Source organism: Gracilinanus agilis, chromosome 1 (assembly GCF_016433145.1).
Source record: "Gracilinanus agilis isolate LMUSP501 chromosome 1, AgileGrace, whole genome shotgun sequence".
NCBI lineage: Eukaryota > Metazoa > Chordata > Mammalia > Didelphimorphia > Didelphidae > Gracilinanus > Gracilinanus agilis.
Window position 1 is genome coordinate 541,277,660 of NC_058130.1, and position 12,353 is coordinate 541,290,012.

At 41.9% G+C, this 12,353-nt stretch overlaps 1 protein-coding gene across 1 annotated transcript in view; it reads right to left on the minus strand.

Moving 5' to 3' along the window:
• The window catches only part of CABLES1 (Cdk5 and Abl enzyme substrate 1), a 28,884-nt gene extending 16,973 nt beyond the window's left edge, over positions 1-11,911 (minus strand). Inside the window, exons 1-3 of the mRNA XM_044666594.1 lie at positions 11,526-11,911; positions 8,321-8,480; positions 5,582-5,685 (exon numbers count right to left, since the gene is read on the minus strand). Coding sequence (XP_044522529.1) covers positions 5,582-5,685; positions 8,321-8,480; positions 11,526-11,618 — 357 coding nt within the window. The 5' untranslated portion in view covers positions 11,619-11,911. The remainder of the gene's footprint in view (positions 1-5,581; positions 5,686-8,320; positions 8,481-11,525) is intronic.
• Positions 11,912-12,353: the final 442 nt, after the last annotated feature.

Genomic DNA, 12,353 nt, shown 5'->3' on the forward strand with positions numbered 1-12,353 from the left:
CTGGAATGTCATTTAGACGGTCCCAATGTTATATGAATTATAAAATAAATTTCAAAAATATCTGTAGCAAATACACAAAGATTGCAGAGGTCATAAAGGTCTTTGTTCTTAAGTTAATTTTTAAAGTATTGCATTCCTAAATCTTATGTGGAAATTTGTTATTACATGTCATTAGTAAAAAAATAAATGAAAAAGAATAAATTATTGCATTCCTTTTATAGCAGAATATCTTTTTTAAGTGACAGAAAATACAATCCATAAAAGTATACCAATCATTTTGGTACAGATGGAAAAGCCAGAGGCCCGCAGGAAGTCCTTTGGTTCAGGCACCCGGCTCCATTTAGGTAAACTGTCTAAGTCATTCAGGACACGGGCATCCGTCTTATTTTTCAGGCTCTCTAGAGTGGGTCTCCAGCTTCCCATGACAAGGAGATTTGGTTACAGCTCTCTCTTTAATGAGCCATCTACGTCGATGTGTTTGTCATGGAAAAATTAACTCCTGCTGTATTCTGCACTTCATAGAGATTTAAATGTAATAGAGATGGAGGTTTCTGACATTTCGGTGGAAATCGGACAATTGCAAGTGAAGCAAAGTGATGTTAGCTTTGTATGGAATTTCAGAGTTGGATGGAACCATCAGAATCATTTCTGATGGTCCCTTTCTTTTTATACACGAGGAAACTGAGGAGCCAGTAAATTAAGAGATTTACCTAAGAGTGGGCAGCTAAGTGGAGGGATGGACAGAGTCCTTGGCCTGGAGTCAGGAAGACGCATCTTCCTGAGTGCAAATCTGGTCGCAAACGCTGCTTAGCTGTGTGACCCTGGGCAAGTCACTTCACCCTGTTTGCCTCAGTTTTTTGACTGTAAAATGAGCTGGAGAAGGAAATGGCAAACCGCTTCAGTATTTCTGCCAAGAAAACCTCAAATGGGGTCACGAGGAATTGGACATGACTGTATACTGTAGTTAAGGTCAATTTCTACATCGCTTTGTGTGCCTCTGGTTGGGGATGGAGTCAGGGGAGAGGAAGGCATGGAAGAGTCTGGGATTAGGAAGAGAAACCTATAGGCAATATATGTTGCAGAAAACCAGCAGGCTTCTTTGAGATTTCAAGTAAAAAACAAAACAAAAACACCCATCACTCCAAAATCTGTGGTCCCTCGAGACCCTTTAAATCAAGTGAGCCTGTTTTCTCCCTGATGTCAAAACAGCACAAGTGGGATTTCTGCCCAGAAATATCAAGGACCCAGAAATCTTTGGGAATAAATGAGTTTTAAGTCTGTTAGCATTATCTCACCTCTCACTCACTTTCTCCTCTTAATTGCTCTCCACACCCAGAAAGAGGGAAAAAAAAAAGTCTAAGGACTTACAGCTGGCAGGCTCTAATGATGTATGCTGACTTGTTAATGAAACTTTAATTATAAACCAAAGCTGGGCACAAAGAACAGAATGTCCAGGACAGACACGAGGCTCGCTGCGCTCAGTCCCCTCCCCCGGAGTGCTTGAGAAACACAATCATTAATGCTGCACACCCCTTCCACGGTCAGCCTCCTCTGGGGACTTTGGGGGCCCTCGTTGCAGGGCCGCTGAGGGCCCCCCCCCCAAAATTCTGTCCATTCCGAATCTCCCCGCTTCTCTTTCACAGGAGATCAGGGTAAGGGCTATTTGTGTGAGTCCTACAAATTTCAAATTAAAGTCCAAATGTGGGGGAGCCACATATCTTCAGAAAATTACAGGCTTCCTTCTCAGACCTTTCAATGTAAAACTTGTCTGAATTATGGCAGCGATGGGAGAAGGAAGGCATGGAGGACGGCTTTTTTACTTCCCAGTTGGAAGAACAAATACAACCAAAATAAACATTTGGTTTAAGGAGAGCTGGTTCTCTCTAGTTGGTGGAAGGGATGGCCTGGCATCTGAGAAATGGTCCCAGATCTGAGTTCAAGTCTTGCCTCTGACATATACAGCCAATGGTGTCCCAGCAACAACACTGCCAGTTTCAGATGAGTTGTCTGGTGGTCATGGTATCTCCACAGGAGAAACTTCTTTTGTTTTAATTCAATCATTTTTTTCAATCATGCCCGACTCTTGGTGCCCCCATTTGGGGCTTTCTTGGCAAAGATATTGGAGTGATTTGCCATTTCCTCTCCAGCTCACTTTATAAATGAGGAAACTGAGGCAAACAGGGTTAAGGGACTTAACCAAAGTCACACAGCTATCATGGGAGGCCAGATTTGAACTCAAATCTTCCTGCTTGGAGGAAGCTGGAATAAACTGATGAAATGATGGTTTGGGGCTAAAAAAGGAAGGGCAAGCGGTGGGGAGGGGAGGTGGCAGAAACCTGGGTCTCTCTTCTCTGGAATAGGATTTAGATATGGTAGATTCAAGGGATTGGAATCAACTTGGTAAAGATGTGGTTGACTTCACTAAGAAGTCTTTTGGTTTTATCTGATGGTCATGTGGGCATCCCCAGGAACTGCCCATAGCAAAAGCTCCAAGTGGGAGCACCAGTTGCTCCACATTTTAACAGTCCACTGAGATTGGCCAGCCTACTATATGCCAGGCAACTATGCCAGCTCTTGGCGTTGGGCTCTGAGTTCTTGTGGGGAATAGAAGAGTGGCTACCATTTTTGGGAGCTGACTACTAAGTGCCCCAAAACAGAGCTGGGGTGGGCTGATCCTGGAGGGATGCTAAGCAATTCAGTAACCAGAACTCTAGCTTGACAATGGCCAAGGCATGGATCTGCAAAACAGGGCAGAGATGGTTGAGAAAGATGGCGGACTCAAGATGTTGGAGCATCTCTCAGTGACCAAGAGGAATCAAAACAACTGGACCTTTTCATTTGTTTCTAATCATTATGACCAGGCAAATTGGAGTGCTTGTTTCTAGCTCCACATTTTAAGGGGTCTTTTGAACTGCTGATTCTATCACTCATAGATAAAATGCATGGACTTATAACTAGTCCAAAATTTCTTCTACCACTACTAATGTAAGACCTTTGGGTGGAATTACAAATTCCCACTTATCCGTACCTCTTGGGCTTTGTGTTGTCTTTTTGTGACTTTCTTTTCCCTTTAAGGATAGACTTAATGCTCATGTTATTCTGATTCTAGGAAGAGAAAGGTCCTGGAGAATGGAGAGAACGAGGTTGTAGCATGTAGTCTACCCTAGCCCACATAATGTTCTTGGGATCTCAGCCTTCTTCAGAGGGCTTCTTGCAAGGCTGGATATTATGAAAGAGGCTAAAGGATTAGAATGGTTCAAGGAAAGTGAGCCTGCTGTGAATAGCCCTCTCTTTTCTCCTCTATTTTCTTTCTTATGAAAAGTCTGGACAAGTCGAATGGCTTTTTCTAAGTGCTTTATAAAGGCAGGGTTGGGATTTATAGGCCCCTACTCCCTGACTTTAAATCCACAGTACTTTCTACTACATTGTGCCACAATGGTGTGGGCAATAGAGTTTGAAGGAAGGAGGAAATATGAATAGAGAAAATATAGTCAAGGAGCCTGGTAGAGTTGAGAGGACAGGAAATTTGGAAGAAAAAATATTTGATGGAAAAGGTGAAATTTTGTATGTATGGTTATGATTTGTCTTTGAGGTGGGAGTAAACCAATGCATTCCTACTTAAACTGTTTTACACTTGGAAAGATTTTGGATCCAGTTGCCAAATCCCACTCCCCACTAACTGGACACAAGGGCTGTGCCTCTCATATTATTTCTCTAGAGAAGCTGGATGATGGGCTCTCTCTGTTAACTGTTCTATAAACACAGTAAAAAGGACTATGGTCCTCTGATCTCTAATTACCCAATTGCATACGGTAAGAATTTGTTAAGTTCTCATTATTTTTCAAGCAGTGTTCTACATTCTAGGATCACCAAAACAAAAACAAAAATTCCTACCCATCTCCCCAACGGTGGCAACAGTCAAGCTGTGGGGCAACCCTTTCCCCTCAGTCCCAGAGGTGGCTTCTGCAGCTCCAGGCGCTGACAGTAGGGAAAGGATCTCTCATCGAGTTCATTCATTCTCTGGCTCTAGGAGCTGAGGACAGGGAGGAGGCGCCGTTCTAACTGGGGAGGAATGACTGCTTTGTTAACTCTCTGTAGAGCTGACTTGTGACTCGGGCTCCTTGTGTTTCTCCTAATACTCCGACCCTCTCTCCATCCTCATGATAAACTAAGAGAGGCAGTCCCTTGGCTTATTCTATAGCCAGGGCAATCTGCCTGAACAAAAGTGGGAAGTCCCCCTAGGTCAACCTTGAGACTGGGCAAATGATAGACCTGTGCAGGACTCTACAGGAGGAAACATAAAGGGTAGAAAATAACAAATATAGTCCCCAAGAAGAAGCGGGAGTTACAATAAGCAGCAACTGCTCAAGGAATGCAGACATCGATGAAAGGTTTTCTCTTTCATGCCTCTTAGGGTCACTGTCATTTGCTCAAGACACATTTCTATTGCCCAGAACTATTGGGTTCTGAAGAGGTTCTGACTTTTTAGTGAACAGAGGCCTAGAATGAAATAAAAACTGAAACAGCCATGGCATAGCCCACTCCTAAAAAAGAGATCTTTTTTGAAAGGAAATATGTCTACAATCACTCACTACAGAAAATAATGACTCTAGGTCCTCTAAGGCAGATGGAACCATACAGTAAGTTTGTAGTGTGGTCCCCTTCATTTCTGTAAGTAGACAAGTATCATGTCCAAAGGATAAAGGGAGAATAGCTTCTCTTTATTTATTTTCCTAACGCGCTTCAAGGCTCAGCTTGGGTACCATAATCTATAAGAAGCCTTTCCTGATTCCTCTTAACTCCCCTCTTCCATCATATTAGTGTTTTACTTCCTGATGTTTTTATCTGTTTACATCTTGTATCTCCCCCATCCATTTTTTCCCTTCCCCTAATGAAATGTAAACTTCCTGAGGCTAGGAACTGCTTTCCAGTTCTGTCTTTGAATCCCCAGCATCGAGTTCAGTGCTTGGCCTATATCTAGCAGGTTGCATTGAATTGAATTTTCTCCTTAGACTCTCTCCTTGAGTTTAAGCCAGGGTTTAAGGTGAGATTTATGGGTCTCAAGCTGGAGTACCCCACTATCTCTTCTGGTTCTGTTTTCTTAATCTAATTAATCAATTAATTAATTAATTGAAAAAGCAGAGACACTAGGGCAGCTAGGGAGCACAATGAATAGAGTGCCAGGCCTGAAGTCTGGAAGACTTACTTCCCAATTTCAAATCTTGCCTTGGACACTTTGTAGCTGAGTGACCTGTGGAGAGTCACTTAATCCTGTTTGCCTCAGTTTCCTCATCTGTAAAATAAGCTAGAGAAAGCAATGGCTTAACCACTCCAGTATCTGCCAAGAAAAAATTAAATGGGGTAAAGAAGAGCTGAACATGACTGAAATAAATCAACAATAATAACAGGGGCACTAATTTCTGTAGAATTCCTGAGGGTCCAAGCAGGGAGATGATGGATCTACCACTGACTCCTCCCTTGCCCCAACAATAAGTTTGAGCAAGGCCCATGTTGTTGAAGGGGTTGAGGCTTAAAGAGACACAGAAATACCCAATTTGGCACTCCAATAGATGCTACTCACCATGTATGAAGGAAAGATTAAAACTCGCTTGTGCTTGCCACAGGGCCACTGGGGATCATCCAAAAGATTTGGGTCATAATCAATGAAATCTCCCAGGTCACTACCTAAGGATCGTACACACAGACATAAACATAGAGGAGTCATTAATCATCCTGGAAAGTCTCTGAGAGAAAAGCAAGTAAGAGTTCAGGTAAATAACAGAATGAAACATGACCAGATGCTGGGTTCATGCCAATTAGTTCCCAATTATAGCACCTACTTCATACGCTGATAGATCTGTGCATGATAGTGGAATTCATCCCCTCTGAAAATGGGATTAACCATTCTTTACACTACTATTTTCCCATTTAAAATAGCATGTAGCAGAAGAAAGTAATAAATGTTGGAGGGGATGTGGCAAGATTGGGACATTAATGCATTGCTGGGGGAGCTGTGAATTGATCCAACCATTCTGGATGGCAATTTGTAACTCTTCCCAAAGAGCTCTAAAAGACTGCCTGCCCTTTGATCCAGCCATACCATTGTTGGGCTTGTACCCCAAAGAGATAATAGGGAAAAATACACGTACAAAAAGATTTATAGCCGTGCTCTTTGTGGTGGCAAAAAATTGGAAAATGAGGGGGTGCCCATTGAATGGGGAATAGTTAAACAAATTGTGGTATATGCTGGTGATGGAATACTATTGTGCTAAAAAGAATAATGAACTGGAGGGATTCCATGTGAACTGGAATGACCTCCAGGAATTGATGCAGAGTGAAAGGAGCAGAACCAGGAGAATCTTATACACAGAGACTGATACACTGTGGTACAATCGAATGTAACAGACTTCTGTACTAGCTGCAATGCAATGATCCAGGACAACTCAGAGGGGCTTATGAGAAAGAACACTATCCACATTCAGAGGAAGTGGAAGTGGAAGCACAGGAGAAAAACAACTACTTGATCACCTGGGCTGATGGGGAAATGATTGGGGATACTGACTCTAAAATGATCACCCTAGTGCAAATATCAATAGTATGGAAATAGGTCTTGATCAATGGCGCATGTAAAACCCAGTGAAACTGCATGTTGGCTAAGGGAAGGGGTTGGAAGGGAGGGAAAGAACATGAATACTGTAACCATGGAAAACGACTGTAAATTAATTAAATAAATAAATGCAAATTTCAAAGATCAAAAAAAAATAGTGTGTAGTCATATCTTGGAGACAGAAGATTACCAAAACCCTTAGTTCATGAAAATTCTATGTAATTTCTCCCAAATATGGTAAACCTGCCAAACAGTAAAAGTTCAGTTTCTATACCTAAATATTGAATTGCATCAACCATTTACCTAATCTAAGAACTCACAATTCCTTGTGGTTCCTATGGATTGACTATTGTTCTGTAGATGATGGTCTGATCAATGTCAAATATTAATATTGATAGGCCAATATCAAAATAACCTCTTTTATTTTAATGGGGTAGCTGTCCATGATAGCAGTCAAAACACAGCATCTGTCTTCAGATCTGGACATAAGGGGATGATGATGATAAATCCATTTTCTTGATATCCTTCCATGGTCAGGGATGGAAGTCATATTTCTATTATTTCTTCTTTCTTTCTCTCCTTCTTTTCCTAGTCCTCCTCCTCTTCCTCTCTCTTTCTCTCTATCTCTCTTTTTTCTCTTCTCCTTCTCTCTCTCTCTCTCTTTCTCTCTATCTCTCTTTTTTCTCTTCTCCTTCTCTCTCTCTCTCTCTCTCTCTCTCTCTCTCTCTCTCTCTCTCTCCTCTCTCCTCTGTCTCTCTCCCTCCCTGTCTCTCTCGATTTCTCTTTCTTCCTGCTCAGGGTCATAGTGCTAGGAAGTATCTGAGGTCAGATTTGAACTCCAGGTCTGGTGCTCTATCCATTGTGCTACCTAGCTGCTCCTGTAATATCTCTTTTCTTTTCTTTTTTTTTTTAAAGGGTAACTCAACTCCTGGAAGTGCTTTTGTTGGAGCGAGCCCTCAAAATACTGCCCTTTGGTAAGATGTAGTTTTTCTGCTGAGCTCTTTATAGAACCTTGAAAATGCTTTTAACATTTATTTATTTTTTTTAAACCCTTTGTACTTTTGGTGTATTGTCTCATAGGTGGAAGATTGGTAAGGGTGGGCAATAGGGGTCAAGTGACCTGCCCAGGGTCACACAGCTGGGAAGTGGCTGAGGCCGGGCTTGAACCTAGGACCTCCTGTCTCTAGGCCTGACTCTCACTCCACTGAGCTACCCAGCTGCCCCTTTAACATTTATTTTTACTTTTTATTTTTTTATCTTTATTTATTTTTATAAACCCTTACCTTCCGTCTTGGAATCAATAATGTGTATTGGTTCCAAGGCAGAAGAGTGGTAAGGGCTAGGCAATGGGGGTTAAGCCCAGGGTCACACAGCTGGGAAGTGTCTGAAGCCAGATTTGAACCTCGGACTTCCTCTCTCTAGGCCTGGTTCTCAATCCACTGAGCCACCTAGCTGCCCCCTAATATCTCTTTTCAATGAGCTCTATCCTCATAAATCAGTTTCCCCCCCAATGGCTCATACTGACTAAGCTGAAAGTAACCAAGATTTCCTTCAGGAAGTCAATCCAGTTGCCACACCTGGGAATAACCCACATTAGGAGTCAGTCACACCTGATCTTGTTTGTGCTTTTATTCTGTTCTAGTGAACCGAGGGGAAGTCACACTGCAAAAAAGGGCTGAACCGACTGAGGGCAATAGCCAGAGCTCCAGTTACCTGTGTCGAGGCTCCCTTGGGTACTGCTGCTCGCCCTTCCTATGGAAAGGCTACGATGGCTGGCATTTCGAAACTGGGAAAAGGAAGAGGTGGAGTCTATGGTGTTTCTCCGGGCTCCAAAGGCATTGGTGGGTAACAGAAACTGGGTGTAAGAAACAGTCTAAAGAGATAAAGACAGAATAGACAAAAATTGACTCCCAAGAAGATGGTAGGATTTTAATTTTTTAAAGCCAAATTCACCCTTTAGTGGTGTCTGTTGCATGGTACTTAACACATGACTCCAACACTTTAAGGAGTTGAGATTTCTTCAGCACAGGGAACTCCCAGTGTGGGATCTCCTCCCACTCACAGAATGGAGCCCATCTATGACTTGATAGTTCAGGACCAGGAAGTTGCCTTAAGGCACACATTCAGTGAGTGATCTACCCTTATGGTTAAACTAGGATCAGGGCAGGATCTGAATTCAAATCATTTCAACTCCAGCATTATCAACCATGGCATGATGCTTCTTTTATGTTACTAAATATCTTCCTTCCTTCCAAATATGGAAGTTAAGCATTCATGACTTAAAGTAAATCAAAGGTATTTCTTTTTTAAAGGATCCAGGAAGGGAAAATCCTGTATATACCCTATGAGTTCTGTTTTAAATGTGATGGGATACCAAGAACATTTTTTGTTAGTTTTTTTAAAGATATTTTATTTTCCCAATTACATGTAATAACAAATTTCCACATGTTTTCTGAAGTTTATAAGATCCCAAATGTGTCTTTTCCTCCCTTCCCTCCTCCCTCCTAGAGATGGCAAGCAATTTGATCTGGGTTATACATGTATTATCATGCAAAACATATTTCCATATTGCCAAGAACATTTCTGACCAGCTAGCCAGAGGGTTCATTTTCCAGGTCTCTGACTCTCTGGAGTGAGCATGTGTGGAAACTACCCTTTCATGGCAAATGGTCCCCCCTGAAAAAACACCTGTATCAACCTCAGATTGTGGTTTTAGGAAGGCATTTACAGCTACTAGATAGGATTCAGTATAGGAGAATTAAACATGGCTCTCAGTCAGTCAGTCAGTCAGTCAGTCTGTCTGTCTGTCTGTCTGTCTCTCTCTCTCTCTTTCTCTCTCTCTCCTTCCCTCCCTCCCTCTCCCTTCTGGCTTTCCATCTGGCAGTCCCAACCAACACATTCTGATTCAGTGGTGATGGAAGAATTCGGCTGCCCTTCAACATGGTACTTGTTATTGCATGAAGTCAGAGGTATTGCTAAGCCTCTCAGGGACATGGGATGGGATGCCAAAAAAGAACCTGACTATCACATTTCCTGAGCTGACATTAAGAAGGCAGCTGGAATGCCGCTTGCTTGCATTAACACCTAATGAATGTCTTCGTACCACTAATCACTACATTCTCAAGTGCAGCATGTCAAGGAGGAGGGGTGTGCTCCTGGGATGCCTTGAACACTGCTGAAAACAGCAGTGGGAAGAGAAATAATTTACTCTAGGAATTCAAACCTTACTGCCATGAAATTTTTGGTGTACTGTAAAACAGTCTGTGGAGCTGGGAGGTCCTAAGACAGAAAGCTTGGGAATCTGTCCCTCCTTTCTCCCTCTCCCTCCCAGAGCCACTTGCTCCTCTCTAGGCATCCCAGACACTTTCCTAACTACCTTGTCTCCTCATCACCTCTACTGGTTTTAGGATGAGCCTGTGTTAACATATCATTTATTTTATTTACTTATCCCAAATTTTACAAAACCAAACAAAAGAAGCATTTCCATATACAAAGAAAAAGATGGTATACAAATGAAATCCCCTCTATGTTTAGCTTACTTTTCTTCATATCTACATAATAAATCCTATCTACAAGTGTTCCAATCCCCCTACCCCAATCACAGCCGATATCATCAGGGAGACAACACGTACATATAAGTTAAGTCTTTCATGTTTCATTTTTCAATTGACTGCCTGGAGGTAACATTCACAGTTTATTCTTCCAGTATTAATTCTGTGGCTGGGAATAATGTTCTCCTGGTTCTATTCATTTTACTGTTGACTATCTTGTGTAGTTCTCTTTCTTTAGTAGTATATTCCATCACTATCATATCACAATTTGTTTAGCCGGTCCCCAAATGATGGGCATCCCCTGAATTTCCAGTTTCTTTGCTACCACAAAGAGAGCCTCTATAAATGTTTTGGAACATATGGGTTTTTTCCTCTTTCCCTGATCTCCTTGGGAAATAGCAATGGTATTTTTGGGTCCAAGGAATATACTGTTTTATAACTGTCTGGATATAATTCCAAATTGCTCTCCAAAATGGTTGGATTAGTTCACAGCTCCACCAACAGTATTAGTATACCCATTTTTCCACATCCCCTCCAACATCTGTCCCTTTGCCCTTTTGTCATTTTAGCCAGTCTGATGGGTGTGGGGTGATATTTCAGAGTTGTTTTGGTTTGCAATATTCTAATCAGTACTGATTTGGAACATTTTTTCCTATCCCTATATATGGCTTTGATTTTTTTCATCTGAAAATTGTACGTTCATATCTTTTGCTCATGTATCAATTGGGGAATGGCTCTTGTTCTTAAATGTCTGACAAAGTTCTCTCTATAGTTTAGGTATGAGACCTGTATCTGAGAGGCTGTCTATAAATCCCCCCCTCCCTCATCCAACTTTCCGATTTTCTCCTAATCTTGTTAGCATTTATTTTATTTTATTTATTTTATTTTATTTATTTTATTTATTTATTTTATTTACAAAACCTTTTCAATTTCAATTTAATGTACTCAAAATTATCCATTTGACATCTCACAATGCTCTTCATCTCTTGTTGACTCATAAACTCCTCTCCTATCCATAAATCTCATAGGTGGTATGTTCCCTGCTCTAATTTACTTACAATTTCCTTTTATGTCTAGGTCACATATCCATTTTGATCCCATCTTAGTGAAGGGTGTAAGCCAGTGATGGGTAAACTTTTTAAAAGAGGGGGCCAAAGGAAAGGAAATGCTCATCTGTCAGTCTGTTGGCAACTCTTTCCAAGTTTCATTGCATTGTATCCTACTCATTGTATTCGTCAGATTAGGAATAATGTAGCCCAGCCAGATAGAACATTTCAGGGGGCTGCATCTGGCCTGTGGGCCATAGTTTGCCCATCACTGGTCTCTCCCTAGTTGTTAATGTGTCACCGAAGGCCGGGCTTTCTCACCTTGCCGTCTGCTCCCAGTTCTACACCTTCCAGGCCAATGATCTCTTTCAAGCTCACAGCTCCAGTAGATTGTCTTCCTCCATCCAATTTCATATCCCTGGAGAGGACAAGACAAAGAAAACGCTTTTGTCTACTCCCAGTGAAGCTGCCAGGCTACCCGTGACGTAACACCTAACAGCAGTGATGTGCACCCTCGAGAACGGGATGCCATTTGTCTCCCTCTTGCAACACTAGGCTCTGAGTTCCCTATGCCCACCTGTTAGCCCTGCCCAAATAAACCAACTGGACCTCAAAGTCTAGAAGAGGAAATCACACGGAAAATATAAGTGTCCTTTTTCACTTTGACAAGGTCTTTTTAGACTGTAAGCTCTAGGGACTGTTTTGGCCTCTCGTTGTATCTCCAGAATTTGGCATAGCGACACATAGTAGGTGCTTAATGAATGCTTAGTGACTGACCTGTAGGAACAAACTAATTAAATAATAAGAAATAAGGAAGATTATTTCTCTGCCACTGGAAAAGGATCCCTCTGGGACCAACCAAGTGAACCTATCTTTTCTAAAGGATGGTATGATCAATTTTCTTCTTGTTTTTTGGCACCAGACATAGGAGCAGCTAGGTGGCTCAGTGGCTTCAGAGCCAGGCCTAAAGATGGGAGGTCCTGAGTTCAAATCTGACTGCAGAAACTTCCTAGATGTGTGACTCTGGGCAAGCTACTTTAACCCCATTGCCCAGCCCTCATTACTCTTCTGTCTTGGAACCAAACAGTATTGATTCTAAGATAAGGAAAGAAGGAAGGAAGGAAGGGAGGGAGGGAGAGAGGAAGGAAG